At 36.3% G+C, this 12,785-nt stretch overlaps 1 protein-coding gene across 2 annotated transcripts in view; it reads left to right on the forward strand.

Annotated features, from left to right (window-relative positions):
* The window catches only part of SLC16A4 (solute carrier family 16, member 4), a 23,937-nt gene extending 13,408 nt beyond the window's left edge, over window positions 1-10,529 (forward strand). For both annotated transcript variants that reach the window (XM_008573248.1, XM_008573247.1), the window contains 2 exons: window positions 287-380; window positions 9,870-10,529. In XM_008573248.1, the coding sequence (XP_008571470.1) occupies window positions 287-380; window positions 9,870-10,054 (279 nt within the window). In that variant the 3' untranslated portion in view covers window positions 10,055-10,529. The remainder of the gene's footprint in view (window positions 1-286; window positions 381-9,869) is intronic.
* Window positions 10,530-12,785: the final 2,256 nt, after the last annotated feature.

Raw genomic sequence — 12,785 nt, forward strand, 5'->3', positions numbered from 1 at the left:
GGGGGGGGGGGGGGGGGGGGGGAAGTACTCCCAAACTACCTAAAAGATTAAAAACAAAAACCAATGTTTCTTACTAATAAACTAAAAACTTTGCCTAGCAAAGTTACTCTTGCCTATTTGACCTCAGCTCTCTTTGATAATATTGGAGGTGAAAGGCCACCCAAATCACCTTAGAAGTCAACTGTTCACAATTTGAAATGACAAAAAGTATTTGTCCCTTTGTAGGCATAGTTCTCTACAGAACTGCATTCTTAATATGGCTAACACTGAATTCTAATCCCTACAGGTTGACCTTTCTAAGAATTCTGGAGTACACAGGTTTTTGGGCTTTGCTGGTTTCTTCGCTGGAATGGCTGTCCTTTCTGGACCACCTGTAGCAGGTAATAGCTTAGCCACATTCTGAGCAAATTTCCATAGCAATAAAAGAAAACACTGATCCGGGATTCATGGTAAAATGTAATGACAGTATCGGTTTAAAGGAAACTGCTATTTCAGTCCCTCCTGTACCTACTCTCACTTCATCACCAATACAGGAAAATCTGAGGGTCATTTCAACAGATGTGCCCTAAGCAGATTCTTATATTTCCTTAGGAGTCTTAGAGCAGGGATTGGATGTATGTCTACTTGTCTGGGGAGCCCATCCAGAGTTTTATCAGAGTTTCAAAGACCCATGATGCTTTAAGAAAATAGAACCACTAGTGTCTTTAGCTAAACAAGTCATTTTTACAGAGTTTGAAAACTGCAAGCCTGACACCTTTGTTCTTCCAATGTGCCACAGAGCAGTCTAGGGCTGCCCAGTATCTGTTCTTTTCAAAGAGGGATGGAGGCCCTTCACATTCTGTCTGTACTAGGGTGGGAGAATACTTGACCTGAGGGCTAGAATCTCTGTGGAGAGGATATCTGGAGCCACTGGTACACATTATATACAAGTACAGTAAATATTTAGGGAGTTCTGATTATTTAGATTAAACTTTAAGACTGAAGTGTAGTTTTACATTCACTTTTTACCTAATGGATATTTTGTGCTTGCTGAACATTTAATCCAAGACTATTAAAAATTTGACTACTCAAACAGAAATATTCTAGGGAACAGGCTTAAACTTTAGTTTTCTTATACACCATAGGTTCTTAATATATTTGAATGTTCAAATGACTACAGTATTTCAAATCATCCACAAAAAGGAACTTAGCCTAAAACTCACTTTTGCTTCTTTCAGTCCTGAAGTGAAACAGAGAAGGGATCTGATCTTGCCCCACAACCCTTTTTCTAAAACCTAAGTTTATAATGATGTTAAGTTTGCACCTCTTAAGACTTAGAAAAGGCAAATATTAAAAGAAAAAGAATATAAACTTAGGATAACAATAATTATTACTGGGAGGAAAAAGCACATCGCTATCTGAGGTTCATTTTAGGCATACTTATTCTAAAAGAAAAATTTATATAGATATACAAGCAAGTCTTACTTGCATTTATGAACACTCCACTTACCATGTTGTCTAATTCTTGGCCTACACTTCATACCTGGAAAGCAGGCTATAATTTTAAAGTAAAGCTCAGAATTGGTAGATAGGGCCTGATAAAAGGATGCCAAATAATAGAGGGGCCTAGCAGAGCAGAGAGATAGAGAAAACAGATCAAACAGTTTGCTGATACCTTTTATCAATCTTGGCCATCTTCTTCACTGGCCATCCCCAGTGGCACCTTGCAACTTTTCAAGCCTGTCGGGCCAAAAATATAGGGAGATAACAATACCAGGGCAGAGAATAATCTTAATCGAATGATAAAGGCAAGTAACAAAACTACATGTTTAATGTTCTATATGTTTTTGTATACTTCTTAAAATAAAAATGATTAAAGAGTTCAATATATGAGAAAACAAAGCAGGTTTTGTGAGGACCATTAGATGAAAAGAAAACTCTATTGGTACATATGTGGGTCTTGAAATCAATTTGTTGTGTCATGATCTTTTCTTACTTTTTCTTAATGCAAAAGGATAGACTACAACAAGCAGATTAGAAAACAGTATACATCACTTTATTGTGAAACTTTTATTTCATGCACACGCACATCTATGTAATGTAAAATATATGATATAAAAAATATTTATTATCAGTCCAATAAAGTTTAGATTTTATTACCCAAAGTACAAAATACCCTAGTACTATATTTGATTGAAGATAAAGAGAGCTCATGATAAATTTTTTTACCCACTAATTCTGAGGATATTACTTAGACAATCATAAATTTTATAAGTTCTACAAAAATGTCAAAGGAAATGATAAGGCTGTTGCTGAAAGCTTATGTAAAGATTTTTAGTCCAGGAGTTGGTCATAGTATCTTAAGATTATGATGATATATAATTCAGTTTAATTTCCTTCTCTACACACCATGATATCTCACTGACTACAAAACTGTGCTGCTAAACCTCTTGTTGAAGAGAAATTTCAGGAAAGCCTTGCTCTTATACGCCATTCTTCTGTGAAATGACAAAGAGGACTTTACAAAGACTATTAGATTTGTTCCTAACTTCTGACTCCTGCAACAACTACCAGAGAAACATCAGAAATGTTGATTTACAGATTAACTCTGTTCTCAGTAGGCATGGGCAGTCATTATTGTCTGTAGCATTAACTAAATCGGAAGGCTTACTGGTGATAAAGTATTAAATTCTCAACCAAACTTAGATCTTCTGAACTGTATGAGATTCTCATTTCTTACTTACCTAGAACTGTTATTACCAAATTGCAAAAGTTGAAATTCCTATAAAAGATTATAGGCATTTTTAATTAGGAATCTGGCAAATGGTAAAATTTTTCACAATAATCCTCAGTCAAAACACTAGTTAAAAATGGTAACACTGATTACATGACCAATATTTTTCTCTTTCCTGTATGGAAATGAAAAAGAAAAAAAAGTTAGTTCTATACAACACATTTTAATAATTCAAGGAAAGAAAACAGGAAATCCATAGGAATCATATAGCTATTTTTTATTTTTAAAAAATGTAAATAGAGCATATGGACAAGAATATTATTTACGAACCTTTCCCAACCGTGAATATAAGAAATACAGTAGCAACAAAATTCTTTATCAGATCTTTGCTGAAACTTATTGACAGGTATTGAAAAACTGAAAGTTAAAACTTACCCCCTGGACACTCACACACCTTCTTTGTAAGGCACCAACCTGCCCACTCTACCCCACAATCCCTTCTATCCCTTTCCAACACTCAGTGACAAATTCAATTTGAGTTAATAACATGAACTAAATTAGACTAAGTCAGTTTTAGGGTTGTTGTAGGTTCCCTGACCCAGGGTGGTCAGCAGACCTAAGTGTAGGCCAAAGGTCATGGCTTGCCCAAACCCAACTGCTGTTTTTTGCTAGTAGATGGCAGCTAGAACTACACACTGGTATGAAGATGGAAGCCTTGGAAGGTTGCAAAAAAATGAAAAATATTGATATTTTAAAACCTTCGCATATTTCTAGTAGACCCCTGTTAACAAAGTAAACCTGCAGAAAGCAATATAAATACAAAAATAGTGCCTTGGGCAGAAAAGGAAGTATATAATCATATCCTCCAATATACAAGTCAGATGTAAGCTACTGACATGAAATTCCTAATCTTGCCTCCAAGGCATTTGACATGTAAGCTCAAAATTCTAAAGGCTCAGTTTCATTTAAAAATAAAACCACCAAGGGCCCATATTAGCTGCCTGTAAAATAAAACTGAATGTAGTTTCCCTTTTCTCCATACACTCCCCATTCCCAACTGACATATGCAGTTATCATATATATTATGCTAATATTTATTTAAATCAACCACAAATATCTTCTGAAAACTCCTTTAAAACACCATAATTATTTGATCATAACTCAGTATTCATTCAATAATGATCAAGCAACTTATTAGCGTAACACTCTGCTAGATGCTACATGGAACAGAGAGAAGACAAAAGTCACTCTCTCAAAATCCTCCTGTGGCTCAATGAATCATGGCATGGTAGTCACTCTGCCACACACACTGCCAGGACTTCATACTAAGGGCAACAGTCTAGAGAACCTTTTAAAACTGAGAATTGTTAGAATTTGCATCTTCTTCCACTTCATTAATTGAAAATTTGGTTAAGCGACTATAACCCATCTCTCCATTTTCTTATTTTATCTTTAACTGAAGATATTCTGAGATGTGGAATAAGAGAAAGACCTTAAAATATGTTGAAGTTTAACTCAATCTAGCAGATACTTCACAAAAGTGATTTTTTTTTCCAACTAACTCTAGGAAAACCATTTCTGATCCCAAATAGCTATAAATTGATTGTACTATTTCCTAAAAAAGTAGTACATTTTTCTCTTGCTATTATTTGCCAACCTCACAGTTCATCAGAAATACCATGAAGTAAAAATGGTAATTTTGCATCAACTCTGTGTTTTATAGGAAAAGACAATGGTTAAAATGGCAATTCATCCATCTAAGCTTGTCTCTTGTTCCATTAACACAGATAAGTCATCTCTTCATGAAATGACAGGCCATTCCTTATCTCTTTTCCCTCCTCATTTCAGACATAACATTAAATAAAAATTCCATCTGGTCCTGAATGCACCTTTTACCAACCACGACCTCTACAGTTTTATCAGTCATGTTGGCCTATCAACTGACAATTTCTCTATGACCTGAAATTTTATTTGAAAAAAAAAAAAAAAACAACCAAACAAACAGAAATAACTCAGCCTTCTGAATAAAATATTACACCCTGAAGAGGCAAAAGAAAATAACATAAATCACTTATTTATCTAGTAATTATCTTCTCCACAAACAATAAAGCCTCGCAGAATTTTATTTTGATCCAGTATTCCTAAGATTGATGAATACCTACAAAAACATAAAAAATAAATTCTAGGGGCCGGTCCGTGGCTCACTTGGGAGAGTGTGGTGCTGGTGACACCAAGGCCAAGGGTTTGGATCCCTATATAGGGATGGCCGGTTAGCTCACTTGGAAGAGCGTGGTGCTGACAACACCAAGTCAAGGGTTAAAACCCCCTTACCGGTCATCTTTTTAAAATAAACAAATAAATAAATTCCAAATAATTCTCTATTGTGGTTTAAAAAGTGGGGAGGAGCAGTCCTTCCCTTGCAAATATAACACACTTTGCAAGGCCAAGGAATCAAACTTCCAAATACTAATAGAGACCACAATCCTTTTAATGAAACTTACAACACAAAGCCAATACTTAACGCACTTCCAATAAATCTTATTGCAAATTTCTATCCTGGGGCAGTTAGTGAATTTCTATCTTAAACAGCCCTGAGGTTTAAATTTGCTAAACCATGTTTCCCAAGATTTTTTTCATCATGGCACACACAAAAAATTTTGTATAACACAGCCAAAGTAAAAGGACAAGGCTGCTAGTAGCCAGCTGGTAGCCCCAGTGGCCCCAGTGGTAAGAGAAGATCATTGTCTGTGTATACCTGGAAGTCTGCCATTATGCTACAGCTCAACAGCTGGAAGTTCTGATTGAACACTGGCCACTCACTTACAGGATTCTCAATCCCTTATTTGAACCAGCTTCAAGAACTCTGGAATTAAGAATCTTCTGGGCATATTTCAAGTTTTAACAAAATGACTAATAGTAAACTTACAATAGTAATCCTAATAAAAACTATTCATAAGTCAACTCAATAATCAAGTTCTGAGATATCTGGAATATTTTTTAGACAGGATGTTAAGCTCCTTTTTTATTTTATTTTGTTGGCAGCTGGCCGATACGGGGATCCAAACCTTGGTGTTATAAGGCTGCACTGTAACTTTTTTTGGGGGGAGGGGGCTAAACTCCTTTTTAAATGTAAATGACACAGAATGATTTAAAAATATTGACATTTTAAAAAATTTAGAATCCTATACAGTAGTCCCCCTTTATCTTCACGGGATATGTTCCAAGGCCCCCCCCAAGTGGACACCTGAAACCACGGATAGTACTGAACTCTGTATACTACGTTTTTTCCTATACATGTATACCTATGATAAAGTTTAATTTATAAACAATTATAACAATATTCTGTAAAAATATTATGTGAATGTGGTCGCTCTCTCAAAATATCTTACTGTACTGTACTCACCTGTTTTCGGACCACAGTTGACTGCAGGTAACTGAAACTGTGGAAAGGGGGGCTACTGTATTAAATGTCAAACTGAAAAGATTATTCTATTCTTATCCCTCTTTTGCCGACTATAAGAAAACTGGTTTGCAAAACTGTTTGAGGAAGCTCGGCCCAATCTTCTTCTTTTAAATTATCACAGAAAACATTATTAGACATTCCTGCCCAAAACAACAGTTACAGCCACAGATATAAGGAAATAATTTAAACTAATCATTTAAAATAAAATATTATTAAATAATAAATAAGTTGACTGTGTATCAGAATCAACTGGGTGCCACCCAAGACAAAGTATCCTTGAGGGAAGACAATGAATCTGCGTTGTTAACATGCATCTCAAGTAAATCTGATACAGGTAGTACCTGGAGACACTGAGGAAATGCTTACAGAGTTCTTCAGCTTAGTAAATCTGCATAAGTTGCCAGTTTACTCCTCAGAGTGTTGGCTACGTACAGTAATACTCAGCATGGAATGAACACTCAGATGCATGCACGTTACCCTGAATTGTGGCTGGTATATAATCCTGTCTTTTTCTGACCTTCACAATGCTTTTGCTATGACCACAAAGGAATCCAGTCTTTTAAATGTCAACTTATGTGTGTGCTTTCATTCAAAACAGAATACAGTGGCTTCTGAACTACCAATGATAATTTCTTTTAAAAATGTTTACTTAGGGCTGGCCTGGTGGCGCACTGGATAGTGCGCCGCTTTGGGAGCGCGGCGGCGCTCCCGCCAAGGGGTCGGATCCCACATACAGACCTCAGCATGGAATGAACACTCAGATGCATGCACGTTACCCTGAATTGTGGCTGGTATATAATCCTGTCTTTTTCTGACCTTCACAATGCTTTTGCTATGACCACAAAGGAATCCAGTCTTTTAAATGTCAACTTATGTGTGTGCTTTCATTCAAAACAGAATACAGTGGCTTCTGAACTACCAATGATAATTTCTTTTAAAAATGTTTACTTAGGGCTGGCCTGGTGGCGCACTGGATAGTGCGCCGCTTTGGGAGCGCGGCGGCGCTCCCGCCAAGGGTTCGGATCCCACATACAGACCGGTTCCGCTCACTGGCTGAGCGAGGTGCGGACGCAACACCGAGGGTTGCGATCCCGTTGCCGGTCCCGGTCCGGTACGGGCGCAACACTGAGGGTTGGGATCCGTTGCCGGACACGAAAAAAGACAAAAAAAAAAAAAAGAAGTATTAAATTGTTTAGGGTTGGAGACACATTTGTATACAGCTTTTTCATGCTGTTACAAAAAAAAAGTACAGAAATCTAGTAAAATCAGACCAAATATACAATCTTCTCTTACTTTAAGTGGTAAAGTAAGACTAGTTATTCCAAGCAAACAGAGTAGATGTTTCAGTGCCAACAAAGCTCAAAATTTAAATTACCCCGTAGCCACTTAAACCTAAGCTTGATTATGACAACTAATACTTTTATAAGACAATCAGTAATATGATACAGTTCTGCATCCTACATTTCACCTCATATTTGCTATTATAAACAGGACTCTAAAACTAAATACTCAACTGCACACTGTTATCCTACTGAATGGTAAATGGACCTTAATAAGAATTTAAAAAATACTAACATCTCAATTATCAAGCATGAATGGGAGAAACATATTTAAAACAAATTATCTCATGTAATTTTGCATGGAAATACATGGAAATAGTTCTAAACTGTGCTAAATGATTCCCTGCCCTGGTAATAAAACATATTAAATATATTTTAATCCTTAATATTTCAGAAACAACATTATGCCATTAAATGTGTGTGTATGTATGAAATTGAAAGGTTGATAAGTAGTTTTATCTTCAATCCACTTCCACTATTTTCAGCTGTGCCCTCCTGACATTTTAGTAGCACTACCTACCTCTTTATCCAAGAATTCCTAGTCTTCCTCTTTTCCCAGAGGATCACATCTGGTACCTGTCTTATAATTCACAGATTACACACACACACACACACACACACACACACACACACACACACACACACACACACAAGTAAATTTGCTGTGCCGGTGGGACCAAGAATGGCAAGAATGACAAGGGATAACGGGGTACTGCACATTCCAAACTCCCTCCTTTCTAGAAATTTTTAGAAGAGTTCAGATACTGGTCACCTATTTCTTAAGAGATCTATATAGGTCAATCACAATCAACTTAATACAAGGACTTGTCCTAGTTGGTTTCATTCCACTCTCTTGCTTAACTCCAAGAAACATTTAATTGAGGTCACTGATCAAGGACTCCATAAGTAAAAAGCAATTTAAAGTTAGTTGAATTTAACAGGCTATAAAACATTCTATTCATTCACTTATTACATTAAGAATAGGAAACATAAAACTATTAAAACAATGAAAAATTTAAGTCTATGTCAGAGCCAAATAAGGGGACAAAGAGGAAAGCCAAGAAAGACATATACAACCACACCAAAAAAAAAAAAAAAAGGCAGGGATTTTCATATATTTCATTTACTGTTCATTAACTAGCTCCCAGAACAATGACTGACAGAAAGTAGGTGCTCAATAAACATTTGTGCAGTGCACATTATTGAGCTCCTTGATAAACAAATCACACTAGAAATCAATCCACTTAAATGTTGGTCTAAGCTAGAAGAAAAAAATCAAGAGATACAATATAAGCTCCACAATGGCAGATATTTTCATCTATTTTGTTCATGAGTGTATCCCATGAGAACCCAGAACTATGCTGGCATACCGCACCAAAATTTTTTGAGAAGTAATCAGATATAATACACATACAATACTCTAAAAAACAGTTTCTCAAAGTAAGGTCAGTGGACCCCCCCAGAGGTTCCTGAGAACTTTTTAGGGAGCTCATAGGTCAAAACTTATTTCCATAACAATACTAACTATTTATTTGCCTTTTTCCACAGTGTTGAGTTTTGCAACAATATTTAAGTGCCGGTGCCTTAGCACAAATATTCTTTGCCATCACCCAATCAGTTTTAAAACAAAAGTGTCTCACTTAAGTTCTAGTATGTGCCATTATTCAAAAGATTTTTGAGGACCCTTCCACTCCTGCTTTAAAAAATTTAGATTTCAGGGGGAACTGGTCATCATTTAACCTTCTTGACCAAGCAGCTGGTTCCTTCTCATATGCTCTCATGGCCCCTTGAAACTTACCTTCATATCACTTATCACGTGTAATTTATGTGATTACTACCTATCTCTCCACTGAACTGTAAGCTCTGTGAGGGCAGGGACCATGTCTGTTTCGGCTCATCATTGCATCTTCAATATCTTGCATATTGCTGGGAACATAGTAAGTACTCAAGTGTTTGTTCAGTGAAGGAAAAAAGATAAGTTCTCTCGCATTTTTCCTTTGGAAAATAGTAGTAATTGGTAATTATTTCCTTTGTAAAAATAGTGGTCTTCTAATAAGATTAATCATAAAATAAGATAGTATATGTCCCTAATTTTCTCCAACTTCCAATCTGAGAATGGAGATGAGTTCCAAGTCCACAATGACCTTTTCACAGGTTTAAGTTCCTAACTGAGATGAAACTGTTTCAACCTCATCAGTGAAAAATAAGACAGGTAAGAAGTTTGACTAACTTTCTAATGGGTCACACTACAGACTGGTAAGTAAAGGAGGCTCCTTCCTTCTGGTAGTCCATGGCTGAGAATTACTAATGGAAAGATTTTGTTTCACTAATAGAAATCATTCCTTCTTTCCAGGCTTGTTATATGATTATACCCAGACATATACCGGCTCTTTCTACTTCTCTGGCACATGCTATCTCCTCTCCTCAGTTTCCTTTTTCTTTGTACCACTGGCTGAGAGATGGAAAAACAAACAGTTCAAACAGAAAGAAAGAGGACTACAATCAAGTGAGAGCTTTAAAAAAGAAAACCTAAACTAATAGCATCAATAGCTTGGAAGAAAAGTTTCCTCATTTGTAAAATGGAAAAGTAAACCAGATGGTTTTTAAGGTTCCTTCTTCCTTTAGCATCCTGAGGAATGTCTAATGTCTAATGTACTAGCAACAAATTGTTAGTATTTAATCAGATAGGCTAAAATTTTAATCAGTTGAAACAACTATCTAAGGTATTAAATGAAAATCAGAGTGAAAATAAATTAATCCAAACTCTCAATTGTGCCATAGTAATTCAGTCACAAAAATATGTGAAAATGGAAACCATTTTTCTTAAAGAAGTATTAAATATAGCCATTGATTGACTAGAACTCTGGAATCTTAGTGAATATTAAAAACCTTGCTTAGTGACTGGGATAGCACCCCCCCACACACACAAAGTTTATCTTTGTTTACTGATTACAGGTAATCCTTGTTTTCTTTTGATTACTGTTTCTTAAATTTCTGTAATAAGCATGTATTGCTATGTAATAAAAAATAAATAAAAACTGCTTTTAAAAAGACTCTTTATTTCAAGATCATTTGAATAGCATTCCTGCCCATCCAAACAATATTACATTTTCACTACAACTAATTATCTAAAATATTTATGCTAAATACCTAGTTGTCTCTTTAGAACTACAAGTTTCATATGCAAGTTAAATAGATGGTTTTAATAGGAAATATATTTAACTTAAAAAGATGTTTCTTATATGTATATGGAATAATTACATTAACTAATTAATAATGTCACTTAGACTAAGCAATTACATGTGAATAGAGAGCCCTTCATTATTTGGGTGATCTTTAAGAAGAAAAAAACAGCTAGACTTCTTTGCAACACCAACCTCCTTTAGAATCTCTTTCAGAATGTTCCTTAAATTATCATCATTGTCATCATTATTCCACCCTTCTATTCCTCTCTGCTTTAAAATGTCTTGATTCCCTATAGAGAAAAATCTAAACTGAAAGCCTGTATTTAGTTCCAAGATGCCATACACTGTGACTCCCTATGTATGTCTTTGTGCAATCTTTGCCACCTGCTACAATCCAACCAACTTGCCTTTCTCCACCAGGCAGTTTCTCCCTTATCATTCACAGTCTGACTCACTCAAAGCTACCTCCTTTGGAAAACCTTCCCCAGCACTGTCATTCTGAAATCCTATCTAACTTTTTTTTATTTTTTAAAAGATGACCAGTAAGGGGATCTTAACTCTTGACTTGGTGTTGTCAACACCACACTCTCCCTAGTGAGCTAACCGGCCATCCCTATATAGGGATCCGAACCCGCGGCCTTGGTGCTATTAGCACCACACTCTCCCAAGTGAGCCACTTTCCGGCCCTCCATCTAACTTTTAACAGAGTACTATATGAGCTCACTTGTCAATCTTTTCCATTAGTCTACAAGATCAACAGATAGATGATGTTTTCTTCATCTTTGTATTTCCCAAGGTCTACCAAAATCTTTGGAACCAAATTAACCTGGGTTCGAATCTCAGTTATCTTAAAAACAGTAGCTAGTCCTATTTAAAATGTAGTTTTTATATTAAAATGTAAATGTCTGATATTCTTTCTACATTTTACATGTAAGACAATATGAAAAAACAAAAATGACACACCTCTCACACACACAAACAGCAAAAATAGTTAATAATAAATAATAAATAATAATTAATCTGCCACCTGTTACCATATGACCTCATGAAAGTTACTCAAGCTCTCTGAGCCACAACTTTCTCTGCCATAAAATCAAGGTAAAACCACAAACCTACCTCACAGATGTACTGTGAGGATTAAATGAAAATGTTCTTGTATAAAGCAAAATACCCTTCACACAGTAGGCAATAATTTCCTTTCTTCTGCTCTCTATGTCAAAACAGAAAATAAAAGAAACCAACGATTTACTAGGAACCAATTGCATTAATTCCCCCTTCCCTTTTGAGCAGTAATTAGTTCCAAAAAGGACTTTACCTAGGGCAACTGGATTCTTTCCTCCCATCTATGCAACTGTGCACCTTAAGTAGAAACAACTAAAGAACTCCAGATTGAATTCTGATTTAGTCTTTATAAATCCCATGCAACAGAGAAGTTCTTCATCCCACTCAATGGTTATAACCCCTCTAAACCTGGGTAGTGTGAATTAAGAAAGCCTGAATCTCAAGACTAATGGACGCTCAAGACTCCTACAACTAATGTGTCCATTGTAGTAACAATTAACTTACGATGTTCCCGTTCACTTGTTATAATGTCATTTTCACGGACAATATTAAAAGATGTCATACAACACATTTCTAGGAATCCATAAAATAGGAATATCATCCCAGATATATATGGGGTTTCAAGAAAAGCACAATAATCACTGATTTTCCTTTTACTGCCCCCTCAAGAGATCCCTATGAGTCAAAAAAGAAACAAATATTGGGGCCGGCCCGGTGGCGCACTGGATAAGTGCGCCGCTTGGGAAGCGCGGCGGCGCTCCCGCCCGAGGGTTCGGATCCCACATACAGACCGGTTCCCGCTCACTGGCTGAGCGAGGCGCGGGAGCAACACCGAGGGTTGCGATCCCGTTGCCGGTCCCCGGTCCGGTACGGGGGCAACACTGAGGGTTGCGATCCGTTGCCGGACACGGAAAAGGACAAAAGACCAAAAAAAAAAAAAAAGAAAAGAAACAAATATTGACTTGCCTTATATAAGTATACATGCTTGGGGTGATGAATAACTTCATTTCAACATGTAGTAA

The sequence above is a fragment of the Galeopterus variegatus genome, unplaced genomic scaffold (genome assembly GCF_000696425.1).
Source record: "Galeopterus variegatus unplaced genomic scaffold, G_variegatus-3.0.2 Scaffold892, whole genome shotgun sequence".
Taxonomy (NCBI): domain Eukaryota; kingdom Metazoa; phylum Chordata; class Mammalia; order Dermoptera; family Cynocephalidae; genus Galeopterus; species Galeopterus variegatus.